The sequence below is a fragment of the Sapajus apella genome, unplaced genomic scaffold, assembly GCF_009761245.1.
Source record: "Sapajus apella isolate SASKATOON/1434 unplaced genomic scaffold, GSC_monkey_1.0 scaffold36, whole genome shotgun sequence".
NCBI classification, from domain to species: Eukaryota; Metazoa; Chordata; class Mammalia; order Primates; family Cebidae; genus Sapajus; species Sapajus apella.
Window position 1 is genome coordinate 110,175 of NW_022436976.1, and position 24,070 is coordinate 134,244.

Here is a 24,070-nt window from a genome sequence, read left to right on the forward strand (position 1 = left end):
AATATTTGTTGAATATCTGCTATGTGTCAATTATTATTCTAAATGCTGAGGTTTCAGCAATAGGAAAAAGAAAAATCCCTGTCCCAACCAGGCATCTTGGTAATAGTCTTAGGACCTAATGATGGCATCAGAATAGAAATAACTTTATTGTGATGTCCCACAATTCACACAGGAAATGATTTTTGCTAGTCATTTAATGCCTAGGGCTAAAATCCCTTTTAATCAATGATAAAAAACAAATACACTACTTATAATCAATAAATAAAAAACAAATTTGACTTTCTTACTACTACTACTAGTCCTTTTTGATTACAGTTTATGTAAACATAAAGTATTCATAATAAAAAATGTGATACAAATAAATCTATAAAATTATTTGCTATTATGTATATATAAATATTTTTCAAATGGCTTAGATATATTTTGACATTAGTATACTAAATGAATTTGTAGCACACTCTAAAAGTGTTTCTTAAAATGCTTACAAGTACAAATATGGATCTTTTCATATTAAAAATTAATAGATTATTCAAAAACAGAAAATGGTATACTCATTTTGATTAATATTTAACAACTCAAGTAGTGTTAATCAAGTAATTAGGAAACTTACAACTTTTACACATTAACTTTTACATTATAATGATCTTTATAATAGACAATAAGTATAGTAAATTCTAATAAATGTTTACCAAATGTGTATAACCTTGAATTTGAGTTGTAATATAATTTCTAGTTTAAAATATATATGAAATCACAGCTAATCCAAAAATTACAAAACTGATGGCAGAAATATTGGTACCCAGATCAGGACTGCTGGGTTTTGGTGGAGGAATGAATTTAGTTGCTTGTGCAATGTTTGAAACCTCTGAGGTGAGACTGGCTTCACCGGTGGCTTGAATTGCAATATAGAATGTGGTGCCATTCTCTATTTTAGAATATCCTGGTTTAAATCCAAAATTTTCTACTGAGCCAGCCTCCTTAGGTATCAGACCAGAAGTATTTATTAAAGCAGCTTTATCAAAATCTTGTTGGAGGTCCCGGAAATATTTACTTATTCTTATGATGTAGCTGTCAGCTGGAAAACAAATAGATACTTCAGGTATATTAAAATTACTGGGATGCCTTGCTGCCACCACACTGCCTTACATTTAGAAATGTATCAGAAATGCACTCTAGATTTTATTTATAGAAATCCCATTCGTTTTTATCTGGTTATTCCATCTTCATTGTAAGGACAAATGCATAAATAGTTTTTCTTAAAATGCATAGTTCTTAATCCCAGAAAATTTTAATTGAAAATCATATGGTACTAAAAAGCCAAAATCTAGATTCCTTTTTAAAAAGAGAAATATAAGGTGCTTAATCTACTTTTTAATTTAGAACAAGTAACATAATAGTATTGTAGTATAGTGAAGATATTCAGTATCCCATATCTGTGTCATTTCTAATTAAGTTAAAAGAAGAAGTAATAGGACAGGGGAGAAAGAGAGATGATAAATAGAGTGGGAAACAGGGATAAGGATAACCAGCAAAAGGAGGCAGAGAGATTGGAATGTGTACTACTGAAACATGTGCTAAGCAGAAAGACAAACATCGCATGTTCTCACTTATTTGTGGGATCTAAAAATCAAAACAATTGAACTCATGGACATACAGAGTAGAAGAATGGTTCCTAGAGGCTGGGAAGTGTAGTCGGTGGGGCTGGGTAGGAGAAGGTGGGAATAGTTAATGGGCACAACAAATAGAAAGAATGAATAAGACCTAGTATTTGATAGCACAAGAGAGCGACCATAGTCAATAGTCAATAATAACATAATTGTATATTTAAAAATAACTAGAGGAGTGTAGTTGGGTTGTTTGTAACGCAAAAGATAAATGCTTGAGGGGATGGATATCCCATTCTCCATAATGTGGTTATTTCACACTGCATGCCTGGATCAAAATCTCATGTGCCCCATAAATATATGTACCTACTATGTACCCACGAAAATAAAAAATTTAAAACATAAAAATAAAAAATAAAAGTAAATATGTGTTAAGGACCTAGGCAGACCTTGAGTAACACCCTCGTTTTACTACTAGCTAGCTGTGTAATAAAAAGAAGTTTATTTAAGCTTTCTTATCTCTAGTTTTTTATCTATTAAAATAGAGATTCAGTTATTTAATTCATTCAACAAATATTTATTGAGTGCCTACTATTCTAGTGGTAAGAATTATAGATGATAATGCATGAAATATGTTTACTATGATTTAATAAATTGTAAACTAGTAAATGTTTGAAATATCAGCTTTTATTTTATCAAGAAAGGAAAAGAATATGCCAACATAAATGTTTCTTTCTATACTGCTTTTTGATATCTACCATTCGTATAAAAATACATTCTCACATCTTGAAATGTGATGAAAAATAAAACATCAGATACTCTTTTTTGAAGTAAAGACTTTGTTTTTAACTTTTCCATGAAATGTTGAAAGTATTTCAAGTGTGTGGTGAATAACTTTTAGTGTATTTTTAAAAAGATTTCAGATCCTCTGCTTAACATTTAGTTTCCTCTTAAATAGGCCTTATCAATCCATTCTATTACTCTTCTCAAAAACCCTGTGTTCCACTTAGGCAGGTCTCTCTCTCTCTCTCTCTCTCTCTCTCTCTCTCTCTCTCTCTCCTCTCTACCTATCTATTCTGTATTTTAATTCAGATATTCCATTGTGAAATTTTGCTTTCTTGACCTTGATCATACAATTTTGTTCTTTCTCTCTCCAAAATGTGCCTCCTTCTCCCTGTGGTTGCAGATTGTACTCATTCTTTACGTTCCAACCAAGTCCAACTGCGTGAAGTCTCATCCAAGCATTTCATTCACCCTGATGACTCTCTTTCATGAACTTCTGTTTCATGGTATGGAGTTTTTCAGATAGTTTATAGAGGTTCAATTTTTCATTCTGATTAGATCTGATAATTTTTGAGGGCAAAGCTATGTTCTGCACTCTTTGTATCACTCAGGATGCCTGGTCCTCTGTTGGCATGTATTTGATCTCCTTAATTACTTGGCAACAGTATGGTTGTTGACACCCAAAATGATGGAATTAGAAAATCATAAAATATAAGAATTATATCTACTTGTTTTAGCAGTTTTAGGTTATCTAGTCTAATTTGTATATCTGATAGGCATGGAAATTGTGTAGCAGGTAATTTAAGTGCTTCATTTAGGATTATATAGATGTTCATTTTTTCTTTAAGATACTGTTACTACCTTAATTTTGGAATGTCTACAGGTAACATTTAGCAGGTACCACTACCTCTTCCTATTTTTCCTAAGGAAAGACAAAGATTAGATCCCACTTGTTTTAGGCATTTGTGGTTATACATTATTCCTACTTTTAGTTCTTATAATCATCATGAGGGATATTTATTATGAACCCAATCTTGAACTGAAAGCTTGGTTTTTACTGAATTCACTATAGAACTAAGTATTTGGTCAAGAAATTTCATTTGTGGCTTTTCACTGGCAATAGTGGGGATTTTGCCATAGGTTTAAGGGTCATCGCATGAGAAAATAAGGTATTTCGAAAGCTGTCATAAGATTTTCAACACTGAAATACAAAAGCTCTGTTTGTGCATATTTTCTGTTTCCTCTGGCTTTTGAATGATTTTCTCTTTGTATATTAATGATAATGAGAAATGCAGCTTTGAAAATGCTATATATTGAGTGAAAGAAGCATCTTTTCTTTTGAGAGTGTACAATAAGGGGTTTATTGTAACCCAGGAGAAACAGTACTGAATACTGATGTTTTAGCACTGGCAATCTCTGAGTTATTTTGTATATTTAGATTGCATATTGCTTTCATTTTTCCCAATCTCAAAAGGAAAATAGCAAGACTGGCTTTATTCCATAAAAGTCTACTAATCTATGTAATACTGGAATGTGGTAGGCATTCAATAAATACTGATTGAATTCATTTAAATTTCAAGCATTGATAGAAGTAATGTAAACTTTTTGGAATTAGGGTAGTTTATTATTAGGAACTTTGATTAAATATCTTTTGACCCTGAACTTTATTCAAACTCCATGAACAAATCTTTCAAACAAGTGAGTTTCTGTGCACATGAACATCTCTCTCTGTGGGACACCTTCACTTATCTTGGGTAACTACTTTTATTCTTCAATATTCAGGGATAGTCTACCCTGGGAAGGCTTTATGATATATTCTGTGATTTCAACCTCTAACTAGGGGTTTGTGGCCCATCTATGGGTTGCCACATGATTCTCTGTTTATAAATGCATATGTCTTATTATACTTTATGTAATTATCTGTTTACTTGTGTGCCTTCTGTATTTAATTGTTGAGAGTATGGATCTTTCTTAGGAACTTAACAGTGTGACAGCTCAACAGAAGGTTGACACATGAATGAAACTGCAAGTATAGAAATACTTAAAATTTGGGGAGAAGATAATGCAACAGAAAGCTGTTAACTGTCTTATCAAAGTAATTTCTAAGATGCTTCAATTTCTGACAGTTTGGCATAATAGAATCTGATATGATGGGTTAGAATTGTAAGTTATGAAACATAGAAATAACTTGGTCCAGTTATCTCTTACAGCTTCAGTTTTCACATCTGAAAATAATTAAATAATGGCATATAGTAGACACTTCATAAATTTTATTTATAAATGGGACATTAGAAAATTCTTAGCAAATGAAAGGCAGTGGGATTTCTTTTAGTGTATTTTAAAACGTAATGTCAAACTTACCTCTTCCTTTATCGAGGACCTTGCCAGGGGCAGTCCATGAAAGTTGAATATGATCTCCTTGAAACTTAGCCTCGAGGTCTACAATTTTACCAGGTGGGAACACCTGAGAAGAATTACTATTAGGCGGTACTCCTGATACAATAAATGACTCTCCAGAGGTGAGTCTGCTGAAGTCGTCTATTTGAGCTTCTGCCACATCATCTTTGGCTTCAGGTTTGGGTGGGTTCAGTATAATTTTTCCTACCAAGAAAATAATTTTGTAACATTTCATATTGCAATGTTTACTCTTTTTTCTTTTCTTTCTTTTTTTTTTTTTTGGAGACGGAGTCTTGCTCCGTGATCAGACTTGAGTGCAGTGGTGCAGTCTCAGCTCACTGCAACCTCCGCCTCCTTAGTTGAAGCCATTCTCCTGCCTCAGCCTCCCGAGTGGACGGGACTACAGATACTCGGCACCACACCCGGCTAATTTTTGTGATTTAAGTAGAGACGGGGTATTGTCAAGTAGGCCAGGCTGGTCTGGAACTTCTGACCTCGGATGCACTTGCCTCGGCCTCCCAAAGTGCTGGGATTACAGGAGTGAGCCACCGTGCCCGGCCGCCATGTTTATTCCTTTTGCAAGCTGATCTTGCAACTGTAAAGGATTAATTTTGATTGATAGCAGACATTGAAAACATAACAGCTTTTAGTGAGAAAAAGCTAGTTTAGTGATATTTAAAAATTGATGAGGAAACCTTATGCTATGTTAAAACTATCTTTTAGCCAATCTATCTCTACTACTTGGCTGAAAATTCTTTGAGGACCAGGATTATGTTTTATTTATCTTTGCAGCTCTAGCACCTAGCACAGTGTTTGCAATATAGTAGGTGCTCAGTAATTTTTTCAATGTAAATGAAATGAACTCGGGTATATGAACAAAATATGTGGAAACATAGGTCTATGCTAGGTCCACAAATGCCAATATGGTTTTGAAACATACAGATGATTACAATGTTATATACTTGGGCTTTCTGTAGTACATTATGTTTTCGATGTTTGCCGTATGCAATTTGTCTAAACAACTGACACATTTCTGTTTTACTGCTACTTACCATTTTCAACATAGCCCGGTATGTACAGAGCTTTATTCTGTTGTTGTCTTAAACTTAGCCTAGCTGTGTTTTTTCTTGCCTGGACATGCACTTTTAAACTGTATCTACCATTTCTATGGTAATCTGTAAAATATCTTGAGTAGATGCCATCATTCTTGACAGTGTCAGCACCTTGATAACAAAATATAATAATGAGTCATCCAATAAAGTAAAAATGACAATCATATCTGTTTATGAACACTGATGATGTCAGTAATTTGGGAGATAGTATGTAGCACAGTGTTTTAAGTACATGAATTCTGGAATCAGACATTTTGGTTGAAAGCTTGGGCCACCTGCTAACTCTGTTTTTGGAAAAGTCTAATTGATGGTAGGCATTCAATTAATATTAGCTGTTACTATTATTTCATTACAAAGTACTTATTAAATTAAGAAAAATAAAGCAACTGGAGAAAGCATATATGAAACACTGACATTAATAAAATGGAAATTTTGCTATTAAGTTCCATGCAAAAAGTAAAATTGTTCATAAAATTTAAAAATGGCAAATGTGCTATGTTTATGAGTTGTCAAGATAACTGAGAAAAAAGTTTTAAAAACATTAGGATTAAATTTCATTTACTTAATTATGTGATTTATTAGCAAATACAGAAAATATTGACTTCTAGGTCATAGAACTGTAGGAAGATTTTAAGTTTAGTGAAAGTTGATGCAGATTCTTATTACCTGCACCATTGTCCCAGAGCTCCAATGTTACTTGACGTCCATCTTCATTTTCTATAATGGCTGTTACATTGATTCCCAGAACAGGCAGAAACCCTTGACTGACTCGTGCATAAACAATCATTGGGCTAGGGTAATGAGCTGTATTTCGATTCATGTGAGCAGTTGCAATTACTGGGAGTGTGGTAGGGCTTCTTGCTCGAGTGGTCATTGTGACAGTTAGCAACTGAGATTGGGCGTGATTATTTCGAAGGCTGTAAGTCCAAGTGCCTGTCTGAAACATTAAAAGAAAAATCCATCCGAGAGCTTTGGTAATATTTCCTTCTCCTTGTTTGGAATACAAAATTATTTACAAATTTAAGCAGAATAATAATCATGATTTTTAATATCCGATTTCACAAACTAATAAATAGTATAAATATGAATCCCTAATTATTCAATTAGATTTCTTTATTACAGATGAACTGTCATCATTTTAATATTGGCTGTATATAAGATCTTATTTATGTTATTCTCATCCTTAAAAAATAGAGACTGATTAAGAAAGCATATAATAGACCTACCTCTGCAATACCTGGTATTCGAAGACGAGCAGACCGAATATTTAGTTTATCTTCTTGGAAATCCAAGGTAGTGAATTTTTTCCCTTTTGGACCTTGAAGAATTATTTCTGGCTTTTGTATTGTCCATGTGACAACAAAAAAAGTATCATTTCCAACTGTACTATCCACAGGCACTGTACCATTTACCCATTTCTTCTCCGGGATATTCAAAGCTTTACTTTCCAACTGTTTGGTAAATAAAAACAACAAACACATAAAATCCATTTGTTATCATAGTTAATAAGATTTCTGAGTTTAGTCGGTTTAGAGTAATTTTAAATTTGTTTTTAAGATTTTAATTAAGATAACTAAGAATTGTTTTAAAGAATTTTCCAAATAAAAAGCGTATCTAATTCTAAAGAATAGAAGAATTCAAGAAAAAAGGTGGCTCTAAGTGTTATGGAAAAGCAAATTCATAAGGATGTTTTTCTTCTGCATATCTGAAATATTTTTGGGCAAAAAATTATCTATTAGATAAATGAGTTAATAATTAGCATAATAGACATTTATTACAACTGTGATAAAGAAAATAATTTTTTTTTATTATACCTACCTGAAGAGCCTGTTGAAAGATGCTACCACTTCTAGATGAAATTCTGCTGAAAGCATCAATAAGGCCATTTATGTCATTATGGGCATAAAAACGATGTCCTCCTAAAATGAAATTTTAAGTGGAAAAATCATATTCGTTATTTTGCTTTCATCAATACACTTTAAAATCTATTTTTGAATAGTGTTTTAAACTTACAAAAGCACTCTGTGAACTTTCAGTATACCAGTGTCCCTTATGTAATCCTACATTAATGACTAAAACCTTGCTCAAAATAAGAAAGATAAGTAAGAATAAAAGAAGCTTTAAAGAATGAGTCAAATTACATTGTTTTTACATCAATCAGTCATCAAATGTAAACACCTGCCGCATCGATAAAGCTGGTCTAAGCACTAAATAATGTCATAAAAATGAAATTTAAGATAGTTCTTCTGAACCAGCTGCTTATTTTCTATTTGTGTCTAAGGTACACCAAAACAATTAGAGAATTATAGTCTACAATAAAGTAAAAATTAAGTGCAGGAAATAAATGGTGTTGAAATTAATGAAGAGAGAGATTACTTAGGTGTAAGGAGTTAGGAAAGAACAGATTGCAGAGGGCAAGAATTAACACAGGTGACTGTCATAAGTACAACAATCAATACATATTTATTGAACTGATAAATGGCAGAAAGATAAGGTGTAAGTTTATTGAAGTCTCCCAATCAGGGAGTTGTGAGGGCTGGTTTATACTGGCAGTGGTAGAAGGATTGTATAGAAAGGCGAAATATAGAAATGTTCCAAACTAAGATTTAGCAAGATTTGGTAAAGCAGGAATAGGATAGTATGCTGGAAAGAGCTTTGAATTGATACTCAGGACTCTATGGCCTTTGGCAAGTCATTTGCACTCTCTAGGTTTCCATTTACTCATCTATAAAAGAGGATTGTCTAAATCTCTACTGTGCAATTGAGTAGTATTCTGGAATTGAGCAATAATTTTTGACTTCCAGTTGAGTAACCATAGAGAAAAGAGTTTCTGTTTGGTAGCATTGGCAGAAAGTAGGTGGGAGAATAAAGACAGCAAATGTTAAATAATATTATAAAAAAATTGGCATATGAAGTGAAAGAAATGGAGAAGACCTTAATCTAAAGGATGAAGAATGGACAAAGATTAATTTTTAGGATAGAAAATTTTTGAGCAGATTTATAGAGAAAGAGCCCCTGGAATAAGAGAGGCTAGACATTTATTTTTTATTCAAACTATATTCCACAGGTTTACTTGTCATATTTGACAGGGTCTCCAGTTCTTTCTCAGCAGATGGTCCCAGAGCAATGGTGTGGATGATTGCACCACTTTGTTTTACCTCTTCGAAGCATGAGCTTATTTGATCATCTTCCCCATCTGTTAGTAATATGATTTCAGAACCCAAAGTACTCTGGTTACTCTGGGAAATTGCCTGATAATGAAAAAGCCAGGTTATTATTTATAGAATGTCATATCTTTATGTATAATGTAATATATATATATATATATATATATATATATATATATATATATATGTGTATTTTTGAGATTGAGTTTTGCTCTTGTTGCCCAGGCTGGAGTGCAATGGTGTGGTCTCGGCTCACTCCAGCCTCCACCTCCTGGGTTCAAGTGATTCTCCTGCCTCGGCCTCCCAGTAGCTGGGATTACAGGCACCCAACTCCATGCTGGCTAATTTTTATGTTTTTGTAGAGATGGGATTTCACCATGTTGGCCAGGCTGGTCCCAAACTCCTGACCTCAGGCGATCCACCTACCTTGGCCTCCCAAAGTGCTGGAATTATAGACGTGAGCCACCATGCCTGGCCCATATCTTAATATATTTAAAATAAGAATAAACCTGTTCTTCTAGTCCTCACATCAGAGTAAGCAAAAGGAAACTCTGTGAGGTCATTTCAGGCTGAATTGGCATATGGAAATGAGTGTAATTTACAGTTGTCTTGTAAGTTTTCAAAGCTAGAGTGTTAATACTTCTTCTAATCCTCTTAAATATACTCTTGCTACCAAAGAGAGGAATAATAAGCACATAGAGCAATGCCTGACACATAGTAAGTATTCACTGACTATTAGCTATTATTGTTGTCAGTATTACCTAAGCGATACTTGGGGTGGAGGCAAGTGACCCAGACAGTTCTAAAAGACTGCAGACTAGATAGCATCTGGAAAGTCATGACCAAAGGTGGGTGTGCAAGTTTAAATTGTGTTATATGCTCTTTAAAAATGCATTTTATTTGGTCACTTCTGAAGTATCTCAGAATTTCCTGGAAAAAAAACTTTGACCTGCCACAAAGAAGAAAGTTACTAATTTTGTTAATTAATACAAATGTTTGTTTTTCATCTTTCCTAAGTTCTACCAAGAGATTTGGCATTAGATACCTTGAGAGTAAATTCCAGCTCTGCCATTTGTTAAATAGAATAGGTAATGTTTAGTTTTTCTCAAGACTTTCTATGAAAGTCTATACATGTATATTATATAGTATATACATGTATGTATTATATACATTTATAATAGAGTTTTATAGATAGATTAGTGTAATGATTAAGTTTATAGACTTTGGGATCAGAAAGACCAGGTTTTTAATCTCATATCTGCCAATTATTGACTATATAATACCGAGAAAGGTTTAATTACTCTGCATTTCAGTTTCCTTATCTGCAAAATGGGCATAGTAATATTATCCAACTCACAGAATAATGGTAAGGATAAAATAAGACCATGCATGTCTTATTTAGCATAGGCAATAACATATAATGTGGTCAGTAAATGTTAGCTATTGTTAGAATTTTGTAAGTAAAATGGTTATATATTGATTGGTTTTATTATGTAAGTAATTAAGGGCAGTTTATTGCTCTGAATGTGATTTGACACCATTATTCAGCATTAGACTTTGTGGTCAAGGTATCATAAGATATATATAAAGGTTGGGTACAGTGGCTCACACCTGTAATCCCTGTACTTTGGGAGGCTGAGGCAGAAGACTGCTTGAACCTGGGAGCTGGAGGTTGCAGTGAGCTGAGATCATGCTACTGCACTCTAGCCTGGGCAACAAAAGTGAAACTCCATCTAAAAAACAAAAGAAATATATACATATATATGTTTAAAAATATATGAACCAATATGTGTAAACATTTTAACTTATTCCCAATGTACAGTGCCTGTCATTAGAAGTGAATAGACATATATAATAAGAATGATAATTATTATAATAGTAAACATTTCTTAAACATTTATTTATCTTACATAATTCCCACAATTAAATGAGATAGGTACTGTTATAATCCACATTATCTCTGTTGAGGAAGCAGATGTTGAGTTGACTTAGTTACTCAAGGTCATTTAATTTAGCTAACGTATATTACAGCCAAGATCCCAAGTTTGTCCTCATCCAGGGCCTGCCTTCTTAAACTAACACATTTCATCAGAAATAGACACTATGAGGAAAGTTGAGATGTAGTATTAATCAGTGGCCTGGATAAGACTAGCAATTTACACTTTGAGGCAAGGAGAGGCCATTGAAGGAAGTAGTTTTCTGTTTTTGTAACTTAAAACATGACAATAAATAGACTTAAATAAAAGTTAGGTTAGAAGGAATTCAAATGAATACTGGAGGCAATTGGGTATCGTGCTCAAAGAGCGCTCCCAATTTTTTGAGTTCACAATTTTAATTATAATTATATTAAACTTCAATCTCTGATTGTTAGGTTTGGTACTATAGTGCTTAACAGCTAACTCTATAACTATTTTTTCTTTTCCTTTTTTTTTTTTAAGACAGGGTCTTGCTCTGTAGCCCAGGCTGGAGTGCAGTGACATGATGACCGCTCCTTGCAATCTTCGCCTCTGGAGCTCAAGCAATCTTCCCACCTCAGCTCCTCAAGTAGCTGGTGCTACAGGCGTGGACCAGGATGCCTGGCTAATTTTTGTATTTTTTGTAGAGGCAAGCTTTCCCAGAGCTGGCCAGGCTGGTCTCCTACTCTTGGGCTCAAGCGATCTACTTGCCTCAGACTCCCAAAGTGCTAGGATTCAGGCGTGACCTGCTGTATCCAGCTTATTTTTGTGATTATTACATTTTTAAATTTTTTAAATGTATTTTTTATTTTTCTGAGATGGAGTCTCACTCTGTTGCCCAGGCTGGAGTGCAATGGCCCGATCTTGGCTCACTGCAACCTCCACCTCCTGGGTTCAAGCGATTCTCCTGCCTCAGCCTCCAGAGTAGCTGGGATTATAGGCCTGCACTACCATGCCCAGCTAATTTTTGTTTTCTAGTACAGATGGGGTTTCATCATGCTGGTCAGGCTGGTCTCAAACTCCTGACCTCAGGTGATCCACCTTCCTCAGCCTCCCAAAGTGCTGGGATTACAGGCATGAGCCACCATGCGGCCTCTTTGTGATTTTTAAATGTCAATTTAACTTGATAAACTGGGGCTTTCTTTATCCATCATATTGAAATATTACTAATTTATCTCTTCCATAATCCCCTTAGTGGCATTACTTTCTTCTCCTTGACACCCAGACTGTGGGAGTGTTAGAGAAATGGGGAGCTCCCCAATAAAATCATAATTGTGTACAGACTGGAATTTTCCCCCCTTGCTTAACCACTCCCTAGTGCAACTTAGCACCTCAGGAGTATGTCATTGGAATAGCCATACTCACAGAGGGTCTAGCTGTAAACAGATAGTAGGAGAAGCTATATTTTTTCTTCTCATAAAGGATTTACCTTGATCAGGTCACAATATTGTTAAATGAGGGGCCCATGAACTCATGCCCTTTTTTTCAAAAGTAATTTGAGAAAATTAAAAGCGATAGTAATTGGCAAATGATATTTTAAAACTGTATTTATTTTACCTGAAATCCTGCTTTAAGTCCATTGCAAATTGAAGTGCCACCACGAGCTTCTTGAGGCAGGTTTGCAGTGATCATTTGATAAGTGTTATCATCAGTTATTTTTATGAGATTATTTTGGATTTGAGCATGACTGTCAAATGTGACCATCCCAACGAAGGACCCTTTTTCAATAATTTGAATCAAGTACAGTTCTGCTGCTTGATTCATTCGAAAGAGACGGTCTTCCTATAAGAAAAAGATGTGTGAATAACAGACAAGACTCTCCAAATCTTAATGAATTAATGAACAAATCATTTATGGGCCATAGATCATGATAATAATTGATTGGTTGTATTTTAAAATTTAGCTTCTTCAATTTAAAAATTTTAAAGAAAATTAAAAAAAATCAGTTTTACTTGGAAAAGCCTTAACAATCTATACATTTTTATTTAATGGTTTTATATTGAGGATTTTATCCTAAAGAAATAATCTTAAAAATACATAAAAAGATATTCATTTTAATAATAACAACTGAAAATCTCCCAACTGTCCAACAACAGGGGATTGCTTGATTAAATTATAGTATGGGCATGTTATATAACCACTAAAATTATGTCATGGAATCATTTTTTTTATGGGAAGTATTGAAGGTATATTAAGTAAAAAAAATCAGATTATGAAACATTATATAAAATACATTTTTGAGGAGGACAAACAAATACATTAGCAAAGAAAATACTAAAGTGTTGTATTTACAGTGACAGAATTATGGATGATTTTCATTGTTCCACTATAATTTTTCTAATTAGAATTAAAAGCTAAGGGATATAAATTATTCATAATCCAATAACCTTAATATAATAACATTTTTTTTTTTTTTTAGATAGAGTCTTGCTCTGTCACCCAGACTGGAGTGCAGTGGCACAATCTTGGCTCACTTCAACCTCCAGTGAGGTTGCAACCAGGTTCAAGTGATTTTCCTGCCTCAGCCTTCCAGGTAGCTGGAATTACAGATGTGCGTCACCACACCCAACTAATTTTTGTATTTTTGTAGAGATGGGGTTTCATCATGTTGGCCAGGCTGGTCTTGAATTCCTGACCTCAGGTGATCCACCCACCTCAGCCACCCAAAGCATTTACAGACCTGAGCTACCATGCCCAGCCTACAACATTTTTATGTTGGCATATTGTCTCTTAGTACTTACCTATGTAAAATTATGTACTAAAATTTATTAAATATAAATACATATGTATGTTTGTTACTAGAACTAAACCTAACATTATATTTCCATCAGCTTAAATGCTTAATACTGATATTTCTAGTAGCTTAAATACTTAAGTAATTTAAGACAGTTAACCAAAAACTATCTTACTGCAGCCATGCTTCCAGATTTATCAAGTACCAAACAGACTACACGCTGTTTGGACTTGAGCAATGAAAATGTAGGATGAGGTGGTGACTTTATTTCTGTCATGGGAGATAAATCCTGAAAATCTTCAGAGCGCATGATTATATCCCACGTGCTTTTGTGATTGCACATTTTGTTCTGTAGGTTTGGAGCTTCTGTGTTGTGTGTTTCTTCAGTACAAAATTCAGTCACCTGGAAAAAAAATCAATTAGAAGACAAGATTACAATAACTTGTGAGGCATCAAATATGGAGTTATCTGTCATACATATTCTCCACAGATTTTATCTCCTGATAGTTAAAAACTACTTTATAATCTAACGTTTCGACATCCATTTTGCATAGTTGAATGGAACAGAAGCAAGGTAAAGCTATCAATACGTACTGGTAAAAAGTTTTGGTGATACTTTCGGTTATAGATAGATATATCAATGGGAGACTGTGGCAGCTGGCATGACTGCTTAAGTTAACTTCTTATTTTCCCTTCTAAATTTGGGGGAGCTCAAGCCTTGAATTAAGTTTGAGGAAAAAGGGACAGGACTTGTGATAATTTCTAGCTACCCCCTAAAAATGATATAGAGAAAATGGCCTTCTTTAATTGTCTAGGTATGTCCCATATGTTCATAGTTGACCAAAAAACTTGAAGACAGCTATTCTACAACCTGGATTGCTATTGACTCTGCCAATATCGACATAAATAAAATAATACCACTGAAAAAGTAATGAAGGTATAGGGAGAAAATGAGGAAATGTAATTATTTCTCTTTTAGAAGCAAGTGGTGAATTGTATCCAGTAATTCTGCCAATGAATATTTCATTACTATAGAATCTGTAAATATTTTTAAAGTTTTAAAATGTAGTAGCTTGGAAAAATGATCTCACAAACTAGGGTGTCTCCAAGAAGGAATTCATTTTGCTACTGCAAGATGAGTCTCAGCTTACAAGAAATAGTTTTGGTAGTGTCATTTCATTATTTTAATGCCCTTCCAATGTGCAATCTCCAGATGCAAGCTCAGAATTTGAAGAACTAAATTATTACATTTTGATATCCTTTAAGTTTGTGTGTGTGTGTTTTTGACGGAGTCTCACTCTTTCTTTTTTTTTTTTGAGACGGAGTTTCGCTCTTGTTACCCAGTCTGGAGTGCAGTGGCGCCATCTCGGCTCACAGCAACCTCCGCCTCCTGGGTTCAGGCAATTCTCCTGCCTCAGCCTCCTGAGTAGCTGGGATTGCAGGCACGTGCCACCATGCCCAGCTAATTTTTTGTATTTTTAGTAGAGACGGGGTTTCACCATGTTGACCAGGATGGTCTCGATCTCTTGACCTCGTGATCCATCCACCTCGGCCTCCCAAAGTGCTGGGATTACAGGCTTGAGCCACTGTGCCCGGCCGGAGTCTCACTCTTTCCCCAGGCTTGAGTGCAGTGGCATGATCTCGGCCCACTGCAACCTCTGACTCCCTGGTTTAAGCAATTCTCTTGCCTCAGCCTCCCGAGTAGCTGGAGCTACAGGCAGGCAAAACCACACCCAGTTAACTTTGTGTTTTTAGTAGAGATGGGATATCACCATGTTGGCGAGGATGGTCTCTATCTCTTGACCTTGTTGTCTGCCCACCTCAGCCTCCCAAAGTTCTGGGATTACAGGTGTGAGCTACCGTGCACAGCTTATCTAAGTTTTGTGTTTTTTTTTTTTGTTTCTAATATGGCTGATACATTTCCCAAATGGGATTATATTGGATGGGAGAAAAATGTAGTTTGCAATCAAAGCAGTTATTCATAACCAAGTCTTGCTGATATGAAATGCATATCAAACCTGGTTTCTCTTTCCCGTACCACTGTGCCTTTATTTGGGCCTCTTACCTATCTATTGCCATGGCCTCCAACTGCTCTCCCTTGCCTCCACAAATGTCTCACTCTATCTCATCCTTCACAATTAGTAGAATTACCTTCCTGAAATAATTAAACTTATAACATCACCAGTCTAAAACTGAGAAGATAAAACTCAAACACCTTAGCTCTGTATGTCCCCATTTTTTGTTTCAACCTCATTTCCTGCTTCATACTCACCATGTATTCTTTGCTTCTACCATGCTGGATTTCTTTATATCCTTAGAATATGCCAGAAATTTTGATTAGAGCCTTTGCTAACCCAAATGGTAATTTTGTGCAAATCAGAAAAAAGTATCACTATCTCAAGTTCTTTTACTGTTATCTGCCAGAAAATTCTTCTAATAAATGTTAAAATCTTGAATGACCATGATGCAAACAATTTAGGCAATGCTGAACTTCCACGATCATGCACAGCATCCCCGCCTTACTCCACTCTTTGCTTTTGTAAATCTGTTTATTCGTATAGAATACTCTTCCCCTTCTTGCTTTGGCAAATATATACTCACTTTTCTCAAATCCTAGCTCAAAACTTACTGTTTCAAAACTGTATTCTGACCTCCACTTGACAATGGTTGCTGTTTCATAACATCTTGGTTCATATCTCTGTATGTCTTCCCACTTAATATTATATATTTATTTTATCATATCGCTTTCTCACTAAACTGAGTTCCTCAAGAACAGTCATCTTTAATTATATCTGTGTTTCCAGCGTCTAATGTACTAAATACTAGGCATAAAGTAAGAATAATAAATAATAAGGAAACAAAACCGTGGAGTTGACTATTCAACATATCAGATTGTATCTTTCCTAGCTCTGAATTTATGCCCTCAGTACAGATACTATGCAATATATTTATGTTGTGATATTTAGAAAATTAGTGTTATTCTGGAAATATAACCATTTTATCCCTGGGCCATGTCTTATATAATTAGTTGCCCTCCATATTTCAGCTCCATAATCTTCTTCATTATTATTTATGTCCCAATTGGCAGCGTGAGTTATGTCCTGATAGTCAAATGCTTTTGGAATTTCTGGTATGGATCAGGCAGTACATACAGTATTCCCATTCGCCTCTTGTGTCACATGATTTAATATCTATTTGTATGCATAACTCTTTGGCTAGCCTTTGTTGCTCCAGATTCCACAGATTAAAGGGAATGTTCCTGACTCATGTGTCAACTGTAGTCAAGCCTTTTATCATTAACGCCCAAGGGGCCAAAGGAATTTTAAATTTTATCAGAGATAATAGGCCTTTGTTAACAAACCTCTGCCTATAGAAGTATTTTGGTATTGGTATATGAAAATACCAATCACTACCAACAAACACTTCTGTAGCAGAGGTTTGCAAAAGTATATGGCATATACCTTTGAAAATTTGGTATGTGAAAATTTGCTTCTTTGAAATAAGTTAGTCTCACTATTTAGAGGTAGTGTACTTTCTTTTGATTTGTTGTTTTTGATAACTTTCATATATTCCACATTTTAAAATATTTTTATATGTTTGGAAATGTTTATTAGGTAAGTACAATATGTTTGTATTAATTAATGTTAGGCTTATTCAGGAGAAAAAACAACTGGTTACTTTTCAAATATTTAATACCTTTTAAAAATTAAAAATTTAAAGTTTATTTTCAACTTGTGCTAAATGCTATGATAATACTTTAAGTTAGCTCTTGTAAACCCAACATGAATGACTATGTGAAGTTGGAATTATGATTCCCATATAAAAGATAAGAGAACTACATCTCAGATTTAGCAGTTTTCCCACAGTGGACACAACTTTAAAATGACAGGCTGGGTTTCAATGTGAGGTCTATCTGACTCCAAGGTACCTGTTCTTATGCACTAAGCTTTTTATATTTAAACCAGATATTTCAGGTCAAACATTAGTTTTCAACTTTTTTGTGGTGTGTTTTTATTTAATTGGTTAGACACATTGGTAATTGTGAATTTTTTTTTTTAAGTCTGTTCAGCGGAGAAAGAGCGTTATTTGTTTTTACAATATCAGTTTGCAATAGCTTGGTATGCGTTAGTGTAAAGGTAATAGAGAATCCAAAATATCAATCCTTTTCAAAGCTGCATTATAAATTACTTTAAAAAAGTAGTATGGCTAATACTTAGAAAGGGAATTAAAAGTAAGGTTGTAACTCTATACAGAAGTCTACAGAAGTCAGTGAGGGAAGAGATGTGTTCTAAGAATTTGTGTGACTCCAATGAGAGGGATACAATGCTACATTTGTACAAAAGAAACAGGTTAATAAGAAAAGATAGGGTAATTTCCAGAGACACCCAGTTACATGCTGGGTAAAATGACCTCTAATTAATTGCCTGAGTAATTTCTTGCCTTTATACACATAATTTCACAGTAGATAATCCAGCTTCTCTAATTATTATTTTTTTTCCTAAGGATTCCTTTGAGAGACTGGGAAAAAAAGGTACTTACAGAATCAAGGTTTTGCATAAACATAATGGAGTCCTTGGCAGTCTGGGATCTGTTTGGGATAAATGTACAATTTGCTTCATACAGCCCCGTCTTTGAGTCACGTCTGCATGGTCGTGTTATGCATCTGCTCTTCTTGCAGTTCAGAACCACATTAGCACCAGTAATATGAGTGGGACATCTATGATGAAATAATTAGAATATATATGTATATACGTGAAAATTCATGGCAAATCATGAATGAAGACCAATATCCTAAAATCTTTCCTTCAGTGACAACTGCCATAGATCATGTACCAAACATTACATTTTGACAAAAACAGGTACAATATTCTATCTCAATTTGTCATCAATTTCAATAGAAACAATGTCAGTTCATATTTATTAAACATTGATTGGTCATTATGATCAATAAATATATTATCCTTGTGACTTTGAGCTAAAGATCATAATTCCTAATCACAGGGATGTTGTAAAGATTAGGTGAGTTAAAAGGTACAGCAGAATTGCTTATTAATAGGGAAGGGAAAGTCAATATTATGCTTAAAATCCTCTTCAATTTCTGTATGTGGTATTCACTGTTTTGTGTTTATAGCATTTTGTAATTTATATTTTGAGAAACACTTCACTAAACTGGTGGAAAAAATAAAAATAAACCCTGCATGGAAAAGCTTGTGCATTCAAACCATTTGGTCTTTGCGGTAAAAAAAGACCTATGCCTATGTCAAGTCCCTGGCAGGGAAAGAGGGGCAGAATACAGGGAAAGGATTCTAAAGAGGTTTAAACACCAGCCTTACATCCCTGGGATGAAGCCTACTTGATGCTGGTGAATAAGCTTTTTGATGTGCTGTTGGATTTGGTTTGCCAGTATTTTATTGAAGATTTTTGCATCAATGTTTGTCATGGATATTGGCCTGTAGTTCTCTTTTTTAGTTGTATCTCTGCCAGATTTTGGTATCAGGATGATGTTGGTGTCATAGAAAGAGTTAAGGAGGATTCCCTCTTTTTTATTGTTGGAATCGTTTCAACAGGAATGGTATGAGCTCTTCTTTGTATGTCTGGTAGAATTCAGCTGTGAACCCATCTGGACCTGGACATTTTTTGGTTGGTAGGCTATTAATTGCTGCCTTGACTTCAGACCTTGTTTTTATTCTATTCAGGGTTTCAATTTCTTCTTGGCTTAGTCTTGGGAGTGTGCAAGTGTCCAGGAATTTATCCATTTCTTCCACATGAACTGGTTTATTGCATAGTGTTGTTTGTAGTAATCTCTGATGGTAGTTTGTATTTCTGAGGAATCAGTGGTGATCTCCCATTTATCGTTTTTTATTGCATCTATTCGATTCTTCTCTCTTTTCTTTTTTATTAGTCTAGCTAGTGGTCTGTTTATTGTGTTGTTCTTCTCAAAAAACCGGTTCCTGGATTTATTGATTTTCTTGAAAGGATTTTTGTGTCTCTGTCTCCTTCAGTTCTGCTCTCATCTTAGTTACTTCTTGTCTTCTGCTTGCTTTTGGGTTTTTTGATTTTGCTCCTCTAGCTCTTTCAATTTTCATGATAGAGTATCAATTTTAGATATTTCTTTGTTTCTCATGTGGGCATTTATTGCTGTAAATTTCCCTCTAGACACTGCTTTAAATATGTCCCATAGGATCTGGTATGTTGTATCTTCATTCTCGTTGGTTTCAAAGAACACTTTTATTTCTGTTTTTATTTCATTGTTTATCCATTCATCATTCAGGAGCAAGTTGTTCAGTTTCCACGTGATTGCGTGGTTTTGAGTGCTTTTCTTAATCCTGAGTTCTAATTTGATTGCACTGTGGTCTGAGAGACTGTTATGATTTCCATTCTTTTGCATTTGCTGAGGAGTGATTTACTTCCAATTATGTGGTCAGTTTTTGGAGAAAGTGCAATGTGGTGCTGAGAAGAATGTGTATTCTGTGGATTTGGGGTGGAGTGTCCTGTAAATGTCTATTAGGTCCACTTGGTCCAAATCTGCATTCAAGTCCTGTATATCCTTGTTGACTTTCTGTCTCGTTGTTCTGTCCAATATTGTCAGTGGAGTGTTAAAGTCTCCCACTATTATTGTGTGGGAGTCTAAGTCTCTTTGTGTCTTTAAGAACTTGCTTTATGTATCTGGGTGCTCCTGCATTGGGTGCATAAATATTTAGGAGAGTAAGCTCATCTTGTTGCATTGATCCCTTTACCATTATATAATGCCCTTGTCTCTTTTGATCTTTGTTGGTTTAAAGTCTGTTTTGTTTTATCAGAGACTAGGATTGCTACCCCTGCTTTTTTTTGCTCTCCATTTACTTGGTAAATCTTCTTCCATCCCTTTATTTTGAGTCTATGTGAGACTTTGCATGTGAGATGTGTCTCCTGAATACAGCACACTGATGGGTCTTGACTTTTTATCCAGTTTGCCAGTCTGTGTCTTTTGATTGGGGCATTTAAGCCGTTTACATTCAACATTAATATTGTTATGTTTGAATTTGATCCTGCCATTTTGTTACTGGCTGGTTTTTTTGCCTGTTAATTGACATGGCTCCTTCATCGTGTCATTATTTTTTACCATTTGGTATGTTTTTGCAGTGGCTGGTACTGGTTGTTCCTTTCCCTGTTTAGTGCTTCCTTCAGTAGCTCCTGTAAGGCAGGTCTTGTAGCGATGAAATTTCTCAGCAATTGCTTGTCGATAAAGGATTTTATTTCTCCTTTACTTATGAAGCTTAGTTTGGCTGGATATGAAATTCTGGCTTGAAAGTTCTTTTCTTTAAGGATGTTGAATATTGGCCAACACTCCCCTCTAGCTTGCAGGGTTTCTGCCAAGAGATCCACTGTGAGTCTGATGGTCTTTCTTTTGTGGGTTACTCGACCTTTCTCTCCGGCTGCTTAGGATTTTTTTCCTTCATTTCAACCCTGGTGAATCTGACAACTATGTGCCTACCTGTTGCTCTTCTTGAGGAATATCATTGTGGTGTTCTCTGTATTTCCTGGATTTGAATGTTGGCCTGTGTTGTTAGATTGGGAAAGTTCTCTTGGATAATATCTTGAAGAGTGTTTTCCAACTTGGATTCATTCTTTCCGTCACATTCAGGCACGCCTATCAAATGTAGATAAGGTTTTTTCACATAATCCCATAGTTCTTGGAGGCTTTGTTCATTTTTTTCACTCTTTCTTCTCTAATCTTGCTTTCTCGTTTCATTTCATTGATTTGATCTTCTATCTCTGATATCCTTTCTTCTGCTTGATTAATTTGGCTGTTGAAGCTTGTGTATGCCTCACGAAGTTCTCATGCTGTTTTTCAGCTCCATCAAGTCGTGTATGTTCTTCTCTAAGCTGGTTATTCTAGTTAGCATTTCGTCTAACCTTTTTTCAAGGTTCTTAGTTTCTTTGCATTGGGTTAGAACATGGTCTTTTAACTCAGAGACGTTTGTTATTACCCACCTTCTGAAGCCTGCTTCTGTCAATTTGTCAGATTCATTCTCTGTCTTTTTTTGTTCCCTTGATGGTGAGGAGTTGTGATCCCTGGGAGGAGGAAGTGTTCTGTTCTTTGATGGTTTCATCCTTTTTGCGCTGCTTTTTTTTCCCCATCTTCGTGGATTTATCTCCCTTTAATCTTTGGAGTTGGTGATTTCAGGAGGAGTCTCCGAGTGACTTTTTTTCTGTTGAGGTTGGAGCGGTATCTTTTTTGGCCTGTAGAGGGCGTTGCTGGGCTCTCTTGGGTTCAGTCAGGTTGTTGGGTGGGTGGTCCTTCCCTGGAGTTTGTTTGCAGGTGAGATTGGCCCCGCCTTCCCAATGGTGTCTCTCCTTCCCCAGCTGGGTCTTCCTGGTTGGGGTCAAGCTGGTGTATTTGCTGCCTAGCTCTCTAGCTAGGGCTTCAGTTTGAATACTGTGGAGGTGGGGCCTGCCAGGCCTTATGGTCTGTTTCCCTGTTTTCAACTCTGCCTCCCTCTGTGGGACGGTCGTCCTGCTGGCGTTAGTCCAAACTCTCATCCAGGTCCCTGTGACAGCTTGCCACACTGGAGGTTATGCCCCTCAGATTTGCATCAACTACCCACAGCACCCCACAGTGTGGCAGGGCTCTCTTGGACTATGGGTTGCAGGAGGGATACGGTAAGCACAGGTTTTCAGGTGGGAATGTGTCCCACCCTGTCTTGATTTGCCCCACTGGGCTGCTCTGCCTTGCAGCTCCTTCCCTGGGCCTTTTTCAGTGCCCTCAGTCCCACAGAAACGAACCCAGCACCTGGTTTGGAATCATGAAGTCCTCTAGCCCTCTGTGTCTCATTCGCTGGGAGCTGCGTTCTGGTGCTGACTTCTCTCAGCCATCTTGGCGCCCCCCTAGATACTTGTTTCTACTAATATATCTATTTTTATGACTGATTATAAGGAAATTCATTTATTTTTCATGAATTTATAAAAAATTTATTCTATACATTCTTGGTTTAGCTTTTACTTTATGCCAGGTCAAAGACCAGAGGATTAAAAAAATGTGCAGTTCTTAAGAATTTTAAAGTCTAATGGGGAAAATAAAATTGTATAGACAATTACTGCCCAGGGACAGAAGTGTAAGAGAAGCCCACACATGCTGTGAGAGCACTCTTAAGGGAATTTAAACCCAAATGGAGGGAGATGAAAAACAATTAAGAAATATTTAAACTGAGTCTTAAAGGATGAACAGGCATTATTTGAGTAAGGGAGGAGTTGTGTGGGATGAGGTTGAGAGAAATGAGTGCCCTACACTGAGAGAAGCCCAGTCTGTGTGAAAAACTCCAGGCAGCTCCGCAGAGATCAAACGAACAACACAGTGGAGACAAGGAGGGGCATTTTTTCCATTACTCCTCTTTCCTTGAATACATTTTTTAGCTCAAAGACTTATTTCCTGTTACATTAATTTCCATTGTTCTTCAATATTCTTTAAATACTCCATGTGCTTGATATTTTTAACTAACTTTAAACATCTTATCTATTCATAATAGTGCCTGTAGCACCTAGAATTATATTTTTTAAAAATCAATTTGCTACCTTATCCTTATGAAAAGTACTTTCTCTTTTTTTAAGATCAGGATTAAATCAAAAGTATAATATTGTATTTACCAAGTAGCTCTAGCAGCTTAACTGATTTCAATGAAACAGATTTATCTTAAAAAAGTGATGAATCAAGTGAAACAAGAGTGGATAGGGTTGAACACCTATTCTCAGATATCTTAGGGTTTAGCCTACAGCTTTTTCCTTTCTCCTCTGCCCGTAACATGTTTTAGCACGGTCCCTGTGAATACTGAAATTGTTTTCTGTTTCTGATTGATCTTGATGCCAAGGTGGAACCTCTAGAATTAATTGGAGACATACATGATGGGGCAGGTTGGATATTGCTATGAACTGCATAAACATTCTCAGGTAGTTACCTGAGATAGCTTTTGTTTGCCTAGCATAGAAAATTAATGAGTCATAAGTAAAAAATTTTGAAAACTGATTTGTTCAATATAATGATACCTTGTTGCTTCAATAGTGTTTCTTCTGGAAATATAGAATGGCTGGTCCTCATTATACTCATCAAATATTCCCCACCGGAGATGGGACCACTCATGGACAAATACTTTGCCTGTGAGAAATACTGCCATTTGTAAATTCATAGTTACAATATTTTAAGACAATTTTCTTATATTTCTCTTTAACCTCTCCCCAACCTAATTGAGTCAAGGTACTCCAGACATTGATGCCTTTTATTAGGTCAAAAAAGTTGAAATTAGTGCCAATAAATGACTCATTTTGTTATTACACACACACACAC

General features: G+C 35.4%; 1 protein-coding gene across 2 annotated transcripts in view; it reads right to left on the reverse strand.

The window, feature by feature from the left end:
* Positions 1 to 201: 201 nt before the first annotated feature.
* Positions 202 to 24,070, reverse strand: part of LOC116563728 (calcium-activated chloride channel regulator 1-like) — a 28,367-nt gene continuing 4,498 nt past the window's right edge. Inside the window, exons 4-14 of one of the 2 annotated variants that reach the window (XM_032296362.1) lie at positions 23,773 to 23,881; positions 18,292 to 18,469; positions 13,928 to 14,155; positions 12,576 to 12,800; positions 8,970 to 9,147; positions 7,715 to 7,815; positions 7,123 to 7,347; positions 6,563 to 6,833; positions 5,837 to 6,007; positions 4,749 to 4,988; positions 202 to 1,075 (exon numbers count right to left, since the gene is read on the reverse strand). In XM_032296362.1, coding sequence (XP_032152253.1) covers positions 735 to 1,075; positions 4,749 to 4,988; positions 5,837 to 6,007; positions 6,563 to 6,833; positions 7,123 to 7,347; positions 7,715 to 7,815; positions 8,970 to 9,147; positions 12,576 to 12,800; positions 13,928 to 14,155; positions 18,292 to 18,469; positions 23,773 to 23,881 — 2,267 coding nt within the window. In that variant the 3' untranslated portion in view covers positions 202 to 734. The remainder of the gene's footprint in view (positions 1,076 to 4,748; positions 4,989 to 5,836; positions 6,008 to 6,562; positions 6,834 to 7,122; positions 7,348 to 7,714; positions 7,816 to 8,969; positions 9,148 to 12,575; positions 12,801 to 13,927; positions 14,156 to 18,291; positions 18,470 to 23,772; positions 23,882 to 24,070) is intronic. The other variant, XM_032296363.1, reaches the window with a different exon arrangement.